General features: G+C 35.4%; 2 protein-coding genes across 3 annotated transcripts; both read left to right on the forward strand.

Moving 5' to 3' along the window:
• The first annotated feature begins 925 nt into the window (after positions 1-925).
• LOC117915123 (protein trichome birefringence-like 10) lies at positions 926-5203 on the forward strand. Of its 2 annotated transcripts, XM_034830700.1 has the most exons (5): positions 1324-1414; positions 1513-1761; positions 2564-2953; positions 4024-4182; positions 4365-5203. In XM_034830700.1, exons 2-5 carry the CDS (start codon positions 1529-1531, stop codon positions 4717-4719), a joined length of 1137 nt encoding a protein of 378 aa, XP_034686591.1. In that variant the 5' UTR covers positions 1324-1414; positions 1513-1528; the 3' UTR covers positions 4720-5203. The 2 variants fall into 2 exon arrangements, with proteins under 2 accessions (XP_034686590.1, XP_034686591.1); XM_034830699.1 differs by having other exon boundaries at positions 926-1761.
• Positions 5204-6309: 1106 nt separating this feature from the next.
• On the forward strand, positions 6310-19593 carry LOC117914357 (NEDD8-activating enzyme E1 catalytic subunit). The gene is made up of 9 exons (XM_034829664.1): positions 6310-6497; positions 6596-6759; positions 8626-8828; positions 14362-14594; positions 14719-14781; positions 14906-14962; positions 15937-16058; positions 18061-18178; positions 18953-19593. Exons 1-9 carry the CDS (start codon positions 6396-6398, stop codon positions 19238-19240), a joined length of 1350 nt encoding a protein of 449 aa, XP_034685555.1. The 5' UTR covers positions 6310-6395; the 3' UTR covers positions 19241-19593.
• The last annotated feature ends 1582 nt before the right edge of the window (positions 19594-21175 follow it).

Raw genomic sequence — 21175 nt, forward strand, 5'->3', positions numbered from 1 at the left:
TTTTTTCTATTTTTGCCACCCGCCCTACATTTTTGGCTTCGCCAAGTGAATTGTGGCGGAGGAATCACACTTTTAATGAGAGCAATATTTCATTTTTGTATAATTAATCTTTTAATGAAAGTAATATTTTATAATTAATTTTTTTTATTCTTATTACTATTTTAAAAATAATCCAAATACATTGGAATCATATTCCATTCCTTACTCTAAAGTTTCAAACTTGCCCTAAAAGTCCTTATCTTCTTTTTAAGGAAAATGAAGGGAAAAAAACCTTTGTAATTCTCTAAACATAAGAAAATTAGTTTTTTTTTTTAATATATTTCCTAATTTTTTAATATTTTCCATAAATCAAACATTGCTTGAGGATTTATTTATTTATTTTATATAAATGGGAAAAAAAAGTAATTAAAATTTAAAAGGTATGTAAAAACATTTATTAAAAGGTTTTTTTTTTTTTAATATCTTTCCATTTTTTCTTACGATTTTTACTATATCCAAAACTTTAAATATAAATTTCTTTAATATTTTGGCCTAAAAAAAAGGAAAAAAAAGGAAAAAGTCATGCAGTAGGGCAGAGAGAAGGGCAAAATGGGAAGTGGGGACAATAACTATTTAATATTCTCAGTGCTTTTTCCTTGTCGAAGTTATGAATTTGATGGATGTCCAACTACGCCACGCCCTTCACCCGGAGCGTGGGTTCCACCTCCAATCAGAAAACGGCACATTTTCCACACACTATTTGAAAAATCAAAAAAGGAAAATTGCGTGTAATCGCGAGATTTATTCCCCAAAAATCCTATCCGTGACCGTTATCCAATCCACCTTTCTTTCCCTAGGCTTCCCAGTAAGCCAGGGTCCGGATTTGACTCCGACTCCGACCCAAGCCATTGTAGCGCATTCTAGGTTTGAAATTGAACTTGAATCCTAGTAGCCAGTTAGTCTATGACTCTCTCATCATTATTCTCTTCACCAAACAGGTCCTTCTCTCTCTAAAATGTTTCCCCCTTTATCTCTCCACAAAGCAACAGGTAAAGAAAAAATAAAAAGAAAAAGAAAATATTAACTCCGCCATGAATGCTTCTTTGCTTCCTCCACACCCATCTTTTTCTCTCTTTTTCTCATCCAATTAGCCCATACTCACTTGCCAAGTAAAGAAGCGAGAAAATCGCATTATAGGACTCTACTGGGTATGAATGATATTTTCCTTGCGGAGCACACCTGTTTCTTTCTTTCCCATTTTCAATCACACTGGCTTGTTCTGTTTCTATTTTCTATTTAACCAAACGCAACTCACACTCGCCAACCCATTTCTGAGGTCGAAATGTCTAAGACCCCATCTCAGCAGGACCATGAAATCCTGCCCTTTTTTGATGTTTTCAAGAAGTTCAAGCGGTTTAGGCTGTTAGAGCCTTCGGTGGGTGTTCTTGGATTCTTCTTTGTTACTGTTTCTGTGATCTGCTGCTTCTTTTACTTGGATTATAGGGCTGCTGCTAAAGGGTTTCTGTTTTCTAGCCAATCGGAGAGGTTTATGTGGTTTCGTTTTGGTGGGTCGAGTGAGGATCGGAGGGTTGATTTTCTGGCAGAGCAGGGTGATGGGTGTGATGTGTTTAATGGAGGTTGGGTGTGGGACGAAGCGTATCCGTTGTACCAATCCAAAGATTGTAGCTTTATGGATGATGGGTTTCGATGTTCTGAAAATGGGCGTCCTGATATGTTCTATACTAAATGGCGTTGGCAGCCCAAAGATTGCAACTTGCCCAGGTTCTTTACCATCTTTATGCCTTTTTGCTTTTCCTGTTTGATTGCTGAGAAAATGTAGAAGAACCCACTTACTAAACTGGAAAAAGAAAACACTCGCTTATGCCTAATACAACCATTTAGTTGATAAAAAAAATAAAATCGTTTATTGTTTTTTTGTGTGAACAGAAAGTAACAGAAAATATGACCCTCAAATTTTGTTTATTTTAGTTTCCTTCATTTTCCTAGTAACCAAACAATTGTATTTTTCAACTTGGGAATATGTGAGTGGCTTGGAGAAGTGTGTCATAATGGCGTATATCTCCGGTTCCATTACGTTATGCTCGATGAAAATGACTTTGTCCTCAATCAACATTCCAAACTCTCTACCTTTTTGTCTTTTCTTTTCTGCTCAGTGCCTTGTATTCTCCTCCATAAATTTGGACCATTATCCTCCATTCATCAGCTTCGCCCGTGATCCATATGCTCTCGACTAATGAAGACAAGTTGAATTAGTTTTACTTTTATCATTCTGCCTGCCAGTTATGGTAGAATTTATTTTTCATTTCCCTTTGGTTTCTGTTTGCTAAGAACCGTGTAAAAGAAGACGCTAAAAAAAATTGAATTTCATTATTTAGTGCCCAGGAAATAAAGCCATGTCTGCTTAATTGAGCAGATTTTTTTCCAGAATCTAATTAAAATAAAGAACAAGGAAAGAATAAAATGAAGAAGATCAAGTTCCATTTTTTTTTTTTTTTTAAAGAATTCTCAGCCTCCAAAAGTATTTCTGATGGTTGGTAATATTTTCTGGTCACTTGGAAAGCAGATTTAATGCAACTCTGATGTTGGAGAGACTGCGGAACAAACGGCTAGCATTTGTAGGTGACTCCATTGGAAGAAACCAATGGGAGTCCCTCCTCTGCATGCTTTCTTCTGCAATTCCAAATAAGACTTCAATCTACGAAGTGAATGGCAGTCCAATTACCAAGCACAAGGGGTTCTTGGTGTTCAAGTTTAAGGATTTTAACTGCACTGTGGAGTACTATAGGGCTCCATTTCTTGTACTGCAGAGCCGACCTCCTGCTGGAGCTTCAAAAATGATAAGGACCACCCTGAAATTGGATCAAATGGATTGGAGCTCCATGAAGTGGAGAGATGCAGATGTGCTGGTGTTCAACACAGGTCACTGGTGGAATTATGAGAAGACCATAAGAGGGTAATTTAATCCTGTAGGACCTTGTCCTTCCTGCATTTATATTGTCTATTTATTACACTAAGAACTTTTGGATTGGGTTGTAGGAATTCTGTGAATGATTTTCTCACAAAGCCTGGGTTGTAGGAACTTGCTTGCATGGAAGGTTAATGCAATCCTTTGTTACTTTTCCGGGTGTGAATAGTGCGGATACAAAGTTGGAGTGGAATTGGGCACCTTAACTCTGCTTCTCTATTCATGACCATCTTATTCTGTACAAGTGCTCAAAAGCACCGTCATGCCTTTCCTAATGGAGACTTCTAGATCTCCAGCGGGTGTTGTCTACCTTATAATTGACCCTCTTGTGGAATCTAAAAAGTATGGATCGTGGGGGTCCATGTGGGTAATGTTATAGTATGTGAAATTCATGGTAGCAAATTCAATAGCAAGATATATATGCCTGAGAAAAATGAATAGTCTTACTTTTGGAAAAGCTTCTTTGGTGGGTTGAGCTGTTGTTTTTCTTGTTTTTCTCATAAAGTTGGTCCAACGGGTGGTGGTTTGTGACGGTGGTTTTGTTTGGAACTTATGTGGCTGTTAATGGATCTTCTTTTCTGACATGACCCTCTTTATATTTTGTTTAATCTCTCAATTCGAGTTGCTGTTGTGGAAAGTATAAGATGCTATGATGTTAAATAGTGTTTGGGCCATTATAATGTTGTTTTGATGTAGGAGTGGATTCTTTGAACTTTCAACTTTCAACCTTGCTTTTTGATTGGACCCTGTAATGAGATGTGACTGTCGTGAACTTGCTGATAGTGGCTTGTGTAGATTGTCTTTTGAATGCTGATCCCGTGAGAATCCTGACTTCTCTAGATTGAAATAAACAAGATCTGGACATTAATTGTGGAACCAATAAATATTGGGATGTTGCCTTTTGGAATTTATGAATATGGGGAAAGTGACATGAAAGGGAAAGCTAGTTGTTGGAAGTGGACTGCATATTTAGCATGTTCATATCGAGTCTGTTATGCATCTTTGAGTATCATTCAAGCGTCTTGACTTCAAATTCTGATTTATTTACTTGTTGACAGGGGATGTTACTTCCAAGAAGGCAAAGAGGTGAAGATGGACATGAGAGTAGAAGATGCATATTACAGGTCCATAGAGACAGTGGTGGACTACATACACACTAAATTAAATACAAACAAGACCCAGGTCTTTTTTCGTACATTCGCCCCTGTACATTTCAGGTTTGTCTCCCAACTGATCTTCTCATTCAATGTTGTTGCATTACACCTCGTAAAGCCTGGCTCGCACAAGCTTTTAATTTCTTTGAACTTCCTGTTCCTGGAACAGAGATGAGTTGTAGAGAGTTACATGAATATCCCATGGAGCTAAACTAATAGAAGATGTATTTATTTTTCTTTCACAGAGGTGGGAATTGGAAAACTGGTGGAACCTGTCACTTGGAGACACTCCCAGAGCTCGGCTCCTCACTGGTGCCATCCGAAACTTGGTCTCAATTAAAGACAGTTGTGGATGTGTTATCAGCTCGTACAAACAGATCAGAGGTATTGAAATTAGACCTATTAAACGTAACCGACATGTCTTCACGAAGGAAAGATGGACATTCATCTAGATACTATCTGCCAGACCCTGCACCTCTCCACCGGCAAGACTGCAGCCACTGGTGTCTGCCCGGAGTCCCTGATGCATGGAATGAACTACTCTATGCACTCTTCCTCAAGCATGCCCCATCAAATTCATCGGCCCATGCAGAGTCATGATTGGTGAAGAAATACTCTTTTTTTTCTTTTATTTATATGCTGGCATTGAAAGGATGCAATTGCTTCAGAACAACTCAAATTTTTCCACAAAGAAGAAAGCAGAGATCTTAGAGAAAAGGATTCTGCCAGAGAGTTGTGTGGTAGCGATCAGGCAACCAGAATCTCATCCAGAGGTCAAGACTGTTAATAGTGAAGGAACCCAGACTTAGGAGGCAATTAGGATGGCAGGAATTCATTGAATAAACTGCAAAAAAAAAAAAAAAAAGAACACACACGTGGATACTTTATTGTGATTATTATCATTATTATTTTTGGGAAATAATCATGTTGTCAGCCATTAAAGGCTGAAGGGGTGGTTGGATGCAAGACCACAGACTTCACCATTGAACTGTATGACATCTTCAGTTATCTCAGATGACTTGTTTTCATGGGAAAACTTGTGTAATTAGCAATTTTTCTGTTTGTAAGTTGCAACTTTTCTCCATTGATGGCTTACTGCTTCCACTGAGAATAAGCAGTGGATTTACATTTTTCTCTACTGTTTCATTTATATGAAATAAATAAATAATTTTTAAAAATAATTTGGAACTGGATAATCAAAATGGATCCAACTATTATTAAAAAGTCGTGAATTGGAACTCGTGATGTATAAGTATATTTTTATTAATTTGTTTGGGAAATAAATTTTAAATTAAATAAAATTTAATGTATTGGATTTATTAATAAGTTTAATCGATTTTTAAAATAATTTAAAATTCAAATATTAAATTCAATATGTAAAATGTTTATGGACAAAAATTGATCCAAAATGATTATTTTGTTTCTTTTTTATACAGAATTATATTTTTATTAATGATTTTACTAATTTTAAAAATTATTTGAAATTAAAAACTAGTATTAAAAAAATAATAGACAAAAATTGGTTTGCATAATACAGTTAAAAAATGTACTAATTTTTTAAGACTAATTTGAAATTATAAAAAATGATTGGAGTAATTTAATTTAATTAGATTATAAAATTAAATTTACAAAAATCAAAATAGAAAATTTAATTTTGAAAAAAACTAAATTTTATTTATTTGAAGTAGTTTTTTTCCTTTAAAAATTATTTGTCAAATATCCTTATTTTTAGAAAATAAAATAAAATAAAAAATGTTTTTTTTTGGTTTTTAACTAAAATTTAACTTTTAAAAGCAAATTTTAAAAAAAGTTTAACACCTGTTTGGTAGTTATTTTATAGATTATCGTTATTTAAAATAAAAAATTAAAAAACCGATAATAAGAAAATGATTTTTTACTCTTAAAAACATAACATGGTATTTTAAGAAAATATTTTTAATTTTTAATTCTTTTATGAATTTAGCCCTATTTGTTAATATCAATTTTCAATTATTAAAATTTCATTATGCGTATTTAACGGTGGGAATGGAGTATTGCAAACATAATTGTATAGGTGTCAACAAGCTATTGGTCTGAAGACTGAACTAAGTAAAAATGCGAAGGCTCCCTCCTCTGATTAAACCCAACGCACTCAGCGAGTGAGCAAGTGAGGAGGGGTGCGCAGGTTAAATACTTAACACTCCAAGCGTAAAAGCTAAGCTACCATCGGGTTGGGGGAAGTTGTCAGCGGTTGTTTCAGAAAAAGAGGAGAGAGGGAAGGCAGCAGGATTTTTGCAATGGCGGACTCCACGGCGCACGTTAGCAGATCACGGGACCTCGACAAGCTCCTTCTCCGTCCCGGCCATCTTGTTGGCCCCACCTTCGAGCCTGGCCCCGAGGTCTTTCTCTCAAAACAGTCGTGTTTGTTTATCGCATTTATTTTTATTTATTTTTATTTATTTTGGGTGTTTCAATAGTTGATTTTTTGGTGTTGCAGTTGAGAGATGACCTTCGAAAATTTGCCACAGTGTTGGTGGTAGGGGCAGGTGGATTGGGCTGTGAACTGTTAAAGGACTTGGCTTTGTCGGGTTTCAAGAACCTCGAAGTCATAGATATGGACCGTATCGAGGTTTCTAATCTTAATCGGCAGTTCCTCTTCAGGTTTTTCTTTTTCTTTTTCTTTTTTTTTTTAATTTCTTAATGATTTCTGGTTATTGGGTTTTAATTTGATTCCGAATTCATTGCTGGGTTTAGTTCTAATTCGCGAACTACTTTCTGGTTCATAATTCCTTCTGGTTATTTTCGAATTGTGGAAATGATTTTGTTCTTGGGTGGACTGATGTTTCCGTGATACAAATCACAACTTTGATGGCATTGGTGGTGAGTCTGATGACCAGGGGTAGTATTTGGGCTTAGGGATGGGCGCCAAGTGAATGGTTTTGTTGTGCATTGGCTTCCAACCCCATTCAGTTGCTTATAACTTAGTCCTAACTTTGATCCAGACGACTATTCTATTCATGTTAAATTAAATATTCGGAGTTTTATATGTTAGTCTATCTGAGTGTAACATCTGAAAATGTTCTTTGGGAGAGTATTTGAGAAGGAACTGGTATATCAATTTCCTAAGAATGTGAGAGGAGTAGAAAGTGAAAAGAGGATCTTTGGTTTTGCATACTATATTGCTGGAAGAAAGTAGAATAATTATAGAACAATGGATGCATAGAACCTAGAGGGAGGTACTGGTTATTATACCAAGAAATGACAGTTTAACCTTTCTTCTGGGTTAAGGACTCATCAATTTATGTGATGGATATATTTTCATTGCTTGTTGCATGGAATTTCAGATTGATTTTGGTCTCCCTGTTAGATTCTTGATAGATGCAAGACCCATGTTAGTGTCTCTATTTTGTGGTTATATTGTTTTTAAGGTTAACTTTACTCACATCCCATGAGGTTTGATGTAAATACACTTAGCCACTATTGTTTTAAAGTTTGTTTGTTAACATCCTTATAGAAGTATTTTGCCTATAATTTTTTTTAAAGAGATTTTAGGTAGAAAGATTCTAGATAGACGTGTTTAAAAATTCTCTACAAAATAAATTTTATTCTCTAAAAAAAATATTTTGTAGACAAAATACATCTATAGGGGTGCTAACGAAATTTGAAACTAATGGTAGCTTAGTGTATATACACTAACCTCAGGGGGTGCGAATGGAATTTACTTTTGTTTTTATAGTTATTAATGAGATGATTGCATACCAACACACTTTTAAAATACATGCAGTACTGGTATCGGTTATGTCTGTTATTACATTCATTTTAAGTTTGGGATATGATATCAAAAAAAAAAAAAAAAAAGTTAGGTTGATATCATCTTGATTTTACCTATCAAAAAAAAAAAAAGTTTGGGATATGATATCAGTTTTAAGTCAGGTTGAGATTTTGACCCAAACCTAACCATATAATCCAGACAAAGATTGCTCATGCTTAAGGCCACGTACCCCAGAAAATTGAGGAGTTGAGCAAGATGATAACCTTTGGCGGTGGGACCAAGCTGGAATCCTCTTCTAGGTTTTTGGAGACAAATAATTACTGGAAATATATCTATAATACTAATAAAATGGGAAAATACCACTATATGTCAAACATTTTTTTTATCGGAAGTATTCTAGTCAAATTGGGTTATTTGAGGAGGTTGGTATTTGTCATAAGTTGTTGATTTCCCTTTGAATCTCAGTGACATTTTCTAAACAGTTAGATGTGAGAATGTAATTATTCTTATTGATAGGCGTGTGAATTAATTAAAAGCGCCTAACCAAAAAAGAGTGCAACTCTTGTGTGTATATACATGTATTCCTTTTATTTTAATGCTTGAAAACATCAAACACCTGGCAATTAGCATCTCCTAACAATGGATTCATAAAGCTGTTACCTTATCTGATGGGTCATTTTCAATGCCTTGAAGTTGTATCGATTATTCTATATTTTTTCAGAAAGTGTTCCCTAAGCAAGATGTTCCAAATGTAGGCTTCAAGACGTTGGAAAGCCAAAAGCTGAGGTGGCAGCAAAGCGTGTTATGGAAAGAGTTAGTGGTGTAAATATTGTGCCACATTTTTGCCGGATTGAGGACAAAGACATTGAATTTTATAATCATTTCAATATTATTGCCCTTGGTCTTGATTCCATTGAGGCTCGGAGCTACATAAATGCTGTGGCTTGTAGTTTTCTAGGTGCGTATCAACTGCCTATCTCCTGGTTGGCTATCTAAAAATTACGTAGCATTGTTATTTCAGTTGAAGATGAATGATATCCATCATGATATTTCTTGATGCAGAAATAACTGTACCATTTGGACTATTATTTCAGTTACCACTGAATGCTATCCATCATGATGTCTTGATGAAGAATAATAACCTATCAAAAAAAAAAAGTTTTGATGTAGAATAACTGGTCCATGTCCTTTTTGTTGTGTTCTTTATAAAAATCAGCTGTTTTGATATTAAAATTGCTGCCTTCAGCCTAATCTTGCACAGGTTGCTTCATTTTTTTATTATTTTTCTCTGTGTACTTCTGTTCTTGTTGTGGTTCTTTAGTTTTTTGTGTAAGTTTAAGTGAAAGTTAAACTGACCATGTCTAATATTTCTAATCAGTGAGAGGATTACTCTTAATTTTTGGTGCAATGTGATTTTTATGCATCATTTCAAGGTTGACTGATAATGTTGCAATTTCTCAAAAGTTTAAGATTATAAAGCCACACAAACTCCTCATGACTGGAACCTATCAAAAAAATAAAAAATAAAAAAGAAACTCCTCATGATCACGAATAATTCATTAAGGATCTAGATTAGAGAAAACAATTGAAGGAAGATATGTTTTTCAAGGGTGGCATTGGACTTGAAAGTTAACTTGCAGTAGAGTGAGATGATTCTGGTAAGGAACATGGTAAATGTGGAGGTTTTGGCTACTTAGGTATGAAGTGGAACTACTCCTATCCTCCCATTTAGGCATGTAGTTGGGTGCTTGTTTCAAGTCTAAAGAAATTTGGTACTCAGTGATAAAACATTGAGAGAGGTGCATTGCTTCATGAAAAAGGTATTTACTTTAAAAGGATGATGTACTTACAATCCTTAAAAGTAATCTACCTAATCTAATATGGAAATATAATTATTTCTCTTTTAAATTTATTTGCAATCAAATCGTGTCAAAAGAACCAAATTTATTGTCAGGTTTATTAAAATTGACCATTAATGGTCCTTTATTGTAGTATAGTCTAGCTATGATCATTTAAGGGAAAGAGGAGAAGGGAAGGAGTCTTATTTGATCAAGTGGTCAACAGTTTGTCTTCTAAGGAAAGAGGCTTAGGGATCTAATATCTTTTTTGCTCTTGCCTATCAAAAAAATGTCTTTTTTGCTCTTAATGAAGCCTTATTGAGTAAATGACATGAAAGACATAAAATTGTGGTGATTAGTATTTTTGGATTAGTTTGAGATAGGCAGTGTCCAATTGTAGTGGTCAACAGTTTGTCTTCTAAGGAAAGAGGCTTAGGGATCTAATATCTTTTTTGCTCTTAATGAAGCCTTATTGGGTAAATGACATGAAAGACATAAAATTGTGGTGATTAGTATTTTTGGATTAGTTTGAGATAGGCAGTGTCCAATTGATTGCAGGTTGTGGTATGCCATCTGGAAGGAATAGAATAGTTTCCATGGATTTACTAATATTTTTATGGGGAATGTGTAGATAACTAATTTTTTGGGTTCGCATATGGTGTGGGGTGAAGTCACTTGAGGATCAATTTCTGGAACTTTTTGTCTTGGTTGTGATTGATAGCTTTTGTTGCTAAGTAGTAGAACAATGAAGATGGAAAAGCCATTGGAACAATAGTTTTATAAGAATTCCTAAAGATTGGGACTTAGAGATGGTGGTGACTTATTTCGATGTACCTCTCCCAAGGTTGTGTTTTTTGCTTGGGAAACAGTTTGCAGGGTGATTCTTACTATTGATTCATTGATGTAGTTGGGTCTGATCTTAGTGCATGGGTTCATTGTGAGGTGGCTTATTCTAATTCATACTGTTCTTGTCTATAGCATATCATGGGTGTTGTTGTCTTTGTTCAGGACTCTTTGAATAACTGGAAAAAGACAGGAAAATTTGGAAATTTACTTTCCTTTTCTCGTTTTGGTGCTTACGAAAAAGCAAAATGTGAGAATCTTGGATGAGATGGAGTTGTTGGTTGTAGGGCTGAAAGACTATTGCATAAAGTCTATTTGTGTGGTCCAAAGACTCTTTAGGGAATAGGAGTTGTCCTTTTTATTGTCCATTGAGAGTTTGGTATTGGCTTACAACCTTTTATGCTTTCTGGGTGTCTCATGTGTTTGTGTGTGTAATGAAGATGGTAGATTGAAAGAGGCCCAAAGTGGGCATAATCCATAATCCACCAATGTTTACATTGAGTTTTTTGTGAATGGAGGTTGGTCATATGAATGGCAAGATGTCATGGAATAAGAAGAGAATGGAGTGAAATGGGAGGTGAGAGAGGGTTGTAGAGGATGGCAAAAAACCTTTGAAGGGTTTCAAATGGAGAATTCAAAGAGTGGAATTCTGAAGTGAACATCAGTTTTACAAAAGCACAAATCTTTTCAAATGATGGCCCTTTGAGATTTATTATAATAGTTTTTTTTATTAGATACCATTTGGGTCTTTTGGTAACAATTAACTGAGCTAATAAACTATCAACCAATAATATGGTGTCTGTTAAAAGAGATGTGGAGGACACTTTGAGCTGGAGAGAAAGTAGGAATAGCTGTTTTTCTGTTAGTTCTCTCTACTGTTCTTATACAAGGGCCTCTTGTGATCTAGTTCTCTCTACTGTTCTTATACAAGGGCCTCTTGTGATCGTTTCCCTTGGTGCATTATTTGGAGGTCTTGGGCTCCAATGAGAGTGAGTTTTTTTTGCTTGGGAAGCGTCTTGGAATAGAGTTTTGACTACCGACCAGCTGAAAAGAAGGGGATGGAATTTGCCAAATAGATGTTTCTTGTGAAAAGAAGAAGAGGAAACTAATGACCATCCTTTTCTGTTTTGTAGCAAGGCTAGTAAGCTGTGGAGTCTGATCTTCTCCCTTTTCGGTGTGCATTGGGTTTTGCATTCCACTGTGAGGGGGAACTTGCTTGGGTGGAGTGGAGTTTTTGTGGGTAAAAGGTGTGGAGGGCTGCCCCTTTATGCCTAATGTGGACTTTATGGAAGGAAAGGAATGGGAGAGCATTCAACGATGTCGAACGGGCTGACTAAGCTATCGAATATTCTTTTTTGTATAATTTTGTGAATTGGGTTAGGGTGTATATAGAGGATCACACTTTGTCTTTGTTTGACTTTATAGAGTGGTTGTTTGTTAAGTAAGGGGTGGGCTCTTTTGTCTTTTTGCTGCCTAGTTTTTTCTTTTTTTTGGCATTTAGTGTATACTTCGTGTGTACTGTTTTCGCCTTTTCTAGGCATTCTAATGCATGCTCTTATTTGCCTATCAAAAAATATGGTGTCACATGCATATAAACTAGTAAGATGGTGCCATGTATACACCTGGTTAGGCTTTTGACAGCAAATGAGGTAACAATGAAACATGTCCTGTGAGGTGGTCCTTGATATCACTTAGTTCAAACAGGCTAGGCTCAACAATGACTGGTGATATTTTGTCTCAGTAAGCTTTTAATTAGAGTCATCAAACCATGACTTTGAAACCCTATATACTTGATGGTAAGCACATCATTGAGGTACACCAAACCCAATTGGGCTCCTTGAGCCCTATTCCTGACTCTGACATGCGTGGAACATCTAGTTGATATGCCTTTAGGCATTCAAGAGGAGAAGGAGATACTTTCTAAGCAGTGAGAACATGATTAGGTGAGTATTCCTCTTTTGGAATTTGTTGGAAGTATCATCTTTATTGGGCGAGGAAAGGTTAGTGAAATCAACATGTGAAAGTGGGAAAGGGAATCTTATTGCCCAACTTAGCATGTTGGGCACCTTATCTACATTATGAGGTGGATGTCTTCATTTTGAGATGGTGAAGAGACTTCAAAGGTGGGCATCCACCATTGTGGGCATCTATTAAAGATAGGTTTCCACCCTGAGGGTAGAGATGTATTCCAGGTTGTTATAATGTCCTAACACAAAAAAAGGAAATAACAGGCTAAGGTTTCAATAGGCACGTGGAGATATGATGATCCATGGTGTCCTAAAATTAACTTTGCATGGTGTGGACTTTTGAGGTCCATCCACATGTTATATTTGGTTTATGCACCACAATGGATATGTAGCATATTGAATAAGTGCATGGGTCATTGCAAAAATATATAGCTACAATTGACAATGTAAAAATAGATATCAACAATTGACAATGTATTTGAAACTGTGTCAAATGCCACTGGATAAGCAAAGAAAAAAAGAAGAAACAAATAGAACTTCTTATTCATGAGTGCCACCCTAGCTTCTGTAGAAATTCACAAATGATTACCTCCTGCCAACAGTCATTCTTTTTTGATAGGCAAACAAGAATATATAAAAGATGCCAATCAAAGAATGGGGGTGCACCCCAACAGGGTCATCCTTGATCCAGGAATATACAGAGAATGGCTGTTTAATTTTGGGTATTATGGATTCCTAAAAAAGTCCTCTTGTTCCAATCTTTCCAGATGCACACAAACATGGAGGGACATTAAGCACCACTTTCCAGGATCTAGGGAGCACCAAAATAATCTAGAATGAAGAGAATACCATGGACCACAACCCCCAATGAACTAGGCAATGAATCAGAAGATGGTGCACTGATACCTCATTCCTTTTGCACGAGCAGACACCAGTTACCCAATCTCCCACTTCTCACCTTAAGATGATCCTAGATGAGAATTCTCTTCCAAACTCCTGTCTAGATGTTTCCTTGGAAACAGCCTATTATTAGGCTGGTTAATAGGCTGGTCCCTTCTTTGGCTTTTTTAATAAATCATTTTTGCCTATCAAAAAATACTTTCATCTCACCTTTTCATGATATACTGCAAGCCTTGAGATGTATGATGTGTTTTGCTAGTATCTCACACTTGAGGTGGGCATGAGCCTTCATGGCTGTGTCTTGGCATTTATCTGGAGCCTGGCCTAAAAATAAAAAAAACCTTGAGGTTCATTGTCAGAGTGCCCATGGATGTTAGAGGAGGAAGCTTCACCATCATTTACCCTATGCTTCTATTACTTTTAACAGTGGTAGGGGCTACAGCATATGAGGGATAAGAAACTGAAGTGAACTTTTTGGCTTTTAAGCTTTTTCTCAATCTGTTAGTTTGATGAATCTGGTTTGGGGGCGTGTCAGAAGCCATAAAATTTTCCTTAAAAACTATTTTTTCTTGGTGCAACTGCCAATAGATTGACATAAACCTTTTTTTTTGATAGGTAAATAAGGATTGTATTAATAAGAAACATGGTATACATGACATATACAAAGAAACGAGATTGACATAAACTTTTTCAGCGGCTGCCTGCTATATTAGAGTTTCATGGTGCTATCACCTTTAGTTTTGAATTTATTTTGCTCTGATACTCTATAAAATTGTTCACTGTTTTCATAGCTGTTTAATACATTTCTTGGTTACATGTCCAATCCTTATCTGTGCCTTATATGCTTTTGAGAATCAAATGTGTGTCATTTTCATAGTGAGTAGATTTTTCTACATTCTGCCTCATCTTATCTAGTCGTCTCATTGTGTTTTTGGAAATTTAGAGTATGATTCTGATGATAAACCACTGGAAGAAACAATTAAACCTATGGTGGATGGTGGAACTGAAGGCTTCAAGGGTCATGCCAGGGTTATCATTCCAGGGGTCACTCCATGCTTTGAGTGTACCATCTGGCTTTTTCCCCCTCAAGTGAAGTTTCCTTTATGCACTCTTGCAGAAACCCCTAGAACTGCTGCTCATTGTATTGAATATGCCCACTTAATCAAGTGGGATGAGGTAAGGCATTGTCATTTTTCCAAGCTATATATCCCAGTGTTCTTTTGAACTAATTTCTCTACCATCTTATTTCATATTTTATTTTTTAGGTATACTTATCAAAAAAAAAAATTTTATTTTTTAGGTTCATAGTGGAAAAGCATTTGATCCAGATGATCCTGAACATATGAAATGGGTCTACTCTGAGGTTAATAAACTGTCTACATTTGCCATAATGTTTTTTTTCCCATTTTGTTTGGTTATTTTCCCCCTTTTTTAGTATTGTTTTTGTTTTTCATATGTTGTTCTCTAATCCCATTGATATTATATAGGCAGTTAAGAGAGCTGAGCTCTTTGGCATTCCAGGAGTCACATACTCTCTGACTCAGGTATATTTCCATATTTCTGAAGCTAGAGTTTTTCTGTTTTTGCTTAATCATTATGTGGGTTAGCTTCTGGTGTCCTTTTCTTTTCAAATCTTAAAGAAATAATACTTCATGCTAGGTTTGGTGTGCTTGATATAATATGAGATAGGATAAAAGATTTGATAGCATATCCTGTCCCATAGGATAAGCTATCCCACCTCTTATCCTATCTCATGTCTGATTAAGAATGGAATAAGATAAGAGGTGAAATAAGATATTGATCCTCTTTCTCATATTCCTTATACTTTATCCATGAAAAAAAAAATTCCTTATACTTGGGATTCAATAATCCCATGGGAAGAGATGGGATATGCATATCCCATAAATCATAAATACTTTTCTTTTATCTATTCTTTTATGTTTTTTCATTTTTGTTTTTCATGTGAGTCACTTTATGAAACAAATAAATAAATAAGTCTTTGGTTTAAAAATGTTATATTATTTATTTATAAAACTCTGAATATTTTAATTATTAATAAAGAATAAAAATTAGTTATTGAAAAATAAATTGTGGATAAATCTTCAAATAATGCTAAATATGATTAAGTTTCATATTTTTTTGAATATCAAACATCAGGAATCAATTTATTTTTTATTTAAAAAACAACATTAAGATGAAATATGTTTTTCATTCCATTTTTAATTCCTTTAACAAACCAAACACTAGCATGGTATAACATACCATATTAGATATCCTAGGATATCATTATTTGTTAGATATAATATCTAAGGATATCATATTATATTGAAAACAATATACTAGAATATGTGTCATATTCTATCCTATCTAGCCCTCCAACCATAGCTTTAAAGAATTTTAATATACATTGAGGTGTTGGCAACACATATATGTATGAGTGGCAAAATTTTTCTAATTATACAGATTTAAATTCACAGTTCTGTGATAACACAAGCAGGTATTTCTTTGTTGTTTACAGGGTGTGGTGAAAAATATTATACCGGCCATTGCATCCACAAATGCAATTATTTCAGCTGCATGTGCACTGGAAACCTTGAAGATTGTATCAGGATGCAGCAAAACTTTATCAAACTATCTAACGTGCGCCATACTTCCTCTTCAATTTTTAATTAATATTCAACTTCACAAAGTCTTGTCCTTGTTATATGGATCATTTTATTAGAACTAAATGATACGTTAATGAATTTCATGGTTGCATTCATGAAGTGTTCTTAATGATGACAAGAGTTATTAAACAGGCTTTGATGTCATAAATTAAATGTGTTGATAGATTTACATAGCTTCATTTTCATTTAAATTACCTCCTAAGTTATTTCAGCTGTGTAAACATATGATGTTAGCAACTATAGATTAATGTAGTCTGGAAAAAAGGTTCTGAATAAAAAAAAAAATTAGCTTTTCATTATGATTCTCTGCTTCTTGAATTTCTGATTCTTATTTAGCTACCTCTCTAGATTCTTCATTCTGATTTTGCTTTAGAGCTGAAGTTGTGTCTCTCATACTTGATTATTGCCTCACTAAGTCAAGTATGCAGACAGATCTTGTGGCATTCTTTGTAGTGTTGCTGTTGCTATGATGGTTCTAGAAATTGTCATACATCAGCATTAACAACCTTGGAAACAATCTGTATATTTGTTGTCTCAACTCAGCTCAACTAAGTCTTATCCAACCACTTTGTTTTGACTTCATGATTTCTTTTCCTGTTTAGCCTTATCCAACTACTTAGTGTTGCCTACACAATCCCTTTTTTTTTCTTTCTTTTTTCTTTTTTTTTTTTGTGATATGGTGTTGCCCACACAATCCTTGTTGCTCATTTTGCTCTATGGAAGATCATATTCTGTTAAATCATAGGCCATAATGTCTTTTCTCACTATATTGACTGACATTCTCTTTGGCCTTCATTTTGCCCTTGTCCTTTCAACTTGAATCATATTACTCCTCAGAATGCAGTTGTTTGTCTTTGTTGCATATGAATAAATCATCTTAGAAAACTTCCCCAAATTTTGTCCTGCAGTGGTGCTCTTCTAGCTTTTGATGGATGGATCTATTTGTTATCTGTCAGTTTCATATCTATCATTTCTTGTGTTGTTGCTCTTCCATTGATATACTCTATTTGAGCTATGCAACTTTGTTACATGGATTTCTTATCTGCTCGATATTTAGTTCTATAGACCATGACTGCCCTGATAGCTGCCTCATAAGAATTTCCACTTAATTTTGATATTACACAACACTCAAGAAGCACTTCTCAACTTTATCCATTCCACTTCAAATCTATATATGGCATGCTTTTCAATCTGGCCCTTGACGATTCAAGAGAATATTCTTAGCTTGCTTATCCCATGACTCTTGAGAGTTAATATTCTAAAGCATCTTTGTCATATATCTAAGACCCCTAACTTATAAATATTGTTGTTGTTATTTGCTTTCAAAACATTTGATTTTATATCATATATGTTTGGATATAAGGAAAACATTGTGAAAATAGGAAAACATTGTGGCTCTGAGAAAAAAAAAAGAAAGAAAAAAGGAACAGAGAAGAAGTCATTCGATTATGAGTGGAAATAGAATTCAAATTAGTGGTGGTTCTTTGAAGACATGACCCTCCCAAAACTCTAGAGGTTCTATCAAGTTTTGTTAGGGTCATCTCTCTCCCTACCTCTCTCTCTTTCTCACACACACACAAGAAGACACACACACCCAATTTGAAAATTTGCTCCTCTTTCAATCTCTTCCCTCTTTTCCAATTTTCTGATGCTGATGGTATATGTTCTTTTGATATTTTTTTTTGTGTTTTTCATGAAGGATTACAGTGGCATTAACATGGCATTTCTTTGTCCTTCTTTCCTTTCATTATCATTAATTGATATCAACTTTTAATGATCATCATCATGAGTGTGTTGCTCATAACATGGATGTGATATTTTTAATTAGTTATTGATAATTTTATTGGTGATGGAGTTATGCTTATGCATTTTTTCAGTTTAGAGTTGAATACTGAAAATCAAATATCGTGATAGGTTCCTCTTGGATCTGTTTATTATTCTGTTTAGATAAAATGTTCTGTTTGAATATTTTGTAGGTACAATGGGGCTGAAGGTCTCCACACTAAAGTAACTGAGTTTGTGAAGGACATGGACTGTCTTATATGTGGTCCAGGTGTTCTTATTGAGTTGGATACTTCGGTTACTTTACAAAAGGTTAGTTTACTCTGTATGGCCCTTCTTTTTTCAGTTTATAATGGACATAATCATGTAGTTTTATTTCTAACCAAAAGGGGTCACTTTTGTATGATGCTCTACTGAAAAAGAACAACTGGGTCTGGTGCAACCTAAGAATATATATGCACACACATACAAATACACAAATCCTCTCATGATTTGATCGTTTTGGCTGTTAATGTTGAGTAAAATAAATAAGTAAAAACTTGCATTTATTAACCCTAGTTTCACACCTAGAGCTGATCTGAATCTACCTTATGTTCAAGTTTTCTGTATGTGTTTGATGCTTTATCCCTAATTTCCCTTTAACATTAGACCAACTGATTTGGCCATGGAAGAAGGCCATGGAAAATCAGTTGGGTGAGCTTGAGATTTTTCTTTGTTGCAACTCACCTGCACAGATATGACAAGAATTCTTAATAGATTTTTCGATTCACTAAAAAGAAAGAATCTGGTTTTCTGAATCTTGTACCTGATTCTCCTTTATGCTCGTCAAAAAGAAAAATATCTGATTCTCCTTTATTTCTCGTTGGCACTCACTGTCCTAGGCAAATCTTTAGGCTTGCACACACCTACCAATATAAATTGATGAGCATCTCTGTTTACTGGCTTGATAATCCTTGTCCTCATGGCTTTCGGCTGAAACAAATGGAATATTTATGTGGGAAAAACCTGATAGCAAAATTCTGATTTGACCCATCTTTCTCTGGTCATCTGTCTTATCTTCCTTTGAATATCCTTTGAATTCAACAGTTTATGGATCAACTTCAAGAGCACCCTAAGCTGCTTCTTTCAAAAGCAAGTGTCAAACATCGAGAGAAGAATCTGTACATACAGGCTCCTCCAGTATTAGAAGAGTTGACCAGATCAAACCTAAATCTACCGCTCTTTGATTTAATGGGTAAAATCCGGAAGGATATCGTACATGTGACTGGTTCAACCACCAAGAATGACAAGAAAACTTCATGTCTGAGGAAACTACGTGTTGTTTTCAAGGGAATTGATGGGGCTACAGATATGGACACAGCTGGCGGGGCATAGATTTTTTTCTTTCTTTCCTACACTTGGTTTTTATTTGGAAAATGGACCCGGAACTGCTTCTGAAGCTGCAGAAATGTTCCTTTTCTCCTCTTCCCTTTTCTTTATCTGTTCCATGGAGTACGTCATCTGAGTGAAGGGCAGAAATGGGGGTGAAGTGGGTCTGGGTGCCTTATTACTTTGTTAACATTTTTCCAAAGACAAGTCCTTGAAATAGTACTTTGAGCTGTGATATTATTACGAAGATGATAATTCTATAAGGCAAGTATTGTAAGTTTCATGTTACTTAATGCAAAAGATGGCTCTTGTAGATCAAAAGATGAAGCTTCCTAATGGGCATTAGATATATTTACATATATCCCATTTGTTCCTCATTTTGATTGCTTCTCTTTGGATTTTACTCACAAAGAATTGCAGTGTTCCTTATTGGCTGGACCCATGCTTGCTGTCCATTGCCTAAAACCAGAAGGTAGATTAAAATTGAAGGCCACAAAATAATGGCTAAGCTTTGCGTTTTAGGATGAAAAATTAACAGATGGGAGCAAAAAAGTCTACACTCATACATGCGACAAGAATCTCTACTCATGTCTCTGCTTCCCATGATTTTCCCTCACTTTTAACTTCGACATGAATGGAATCGAAAGTCGGTGGGATTCCTTTTTTTTTTTTTTTTTTTCTCTATTCTTTTTCCCATCTGAAGTGGGCTCTGAAATGAACAAGGAGGGGCAAGCCACAAAGGCTAAGTACATGCTACCCGAATGAAGAGTAAAGGAACATTCATATCTTAATTCCAATATTTATCACCGGCTTTTTATAGGGAAAAATCTAAAGGGAGTATCATAAATAAATATGTCTGATTCCTTGAAGCATTGCTAGATTTCTTTTGGAACCGTGAGTCTAAGATAAGATAAAATCCTTAGATGAGGGAACCTTCATCATCAACAGTAGTCACATGATATCTTTTGAACTTTGCCTCTCCCTCCTGCTATGAGACAGCTTGCCCTGGGCCTCTCCCCTCTCCCCTCTCCCCTCTCCCACATCCACAAAATCAACTATGCTCACCTGTCCACATATATTACCTTCAATATAGAAAGAAAAATACAATAATCTTTTCTAAAATTTTAAGAATGTGTATGACTATCCAAATGCATTTAGGAAACACTTGGGGGGTGTTGGTATGGATGTAATAATGTTGGTCGTTTTTCTCAGAATCTCTCTAAAACTGACATCCCCACTCCAAGAAAGAAGGAAAATAAATAAATAAATAGATGATATTGATTTAATAGGGGCATAAAGAAAAGAATTGAAATCAACATCCATGCACCATAATGGTGTGCAAATGGGTGGGACCCTTGGCCAGCCAGCTAACCGTGTGGACCACATGATACCCATAATTCACTAGTTTGCTTTGTATAGTAAAGCAGGGCACGTACAGCTGAGCTATAAAGTGTAAGGAACAAGTCAAGCACAGTGATGAAAATTGAAATATTTTCATCATCCCTCAAACCCTCAAATGCATTTCATGAGTTTATGAAGTGGACCCACTTCTCCTAGCATACTACTGTCCCTTCTTTTTATTGAACTAACCCTCTTCTGCACCACCATCGGTTTTAGGTTTATGACCCTTCACACTGTCCCTATGGGTCCTAGACAGTAGGATACATCTTCATCTGATAATTCAGTCACATACACCCCAATATACACAAAGTGTCAGGATCTGCAGGGTACTATAATTTACTTCCTTTGTCTGTATTCATTTTAAATCTTTATCTTGAAGAGATTTTCTAGTACTGGTGATGGAAAAATTAACAAGGTCCTGTGGGTGAAAATTTGGGTCAAAATGGAGAGACAGGCGTGTAGATGTGTTTGAGTGTGAACCATACCTTGTTCCCTTAAGTGGATGGGAAGTGTGTGAGTGAGAGAGAGGGGGCAGATTCA

This window comes from Vitis riparia, chromosome 5 (assembly GCF_004353265.1).
Source record: "Vitis riparia cultivar Riparia Gloire de Montpellier isolate 1030 chromosome 5, EGFV_Vit.rip_1.0, whole genome shotgun sequence".
NCBI classification, from domain to species: Eukaryota; Viridiplantae; Streptophyta; class Magnoliopsida; order Vitales; family Vitaceae; genus Vitis; species Vitis riparia.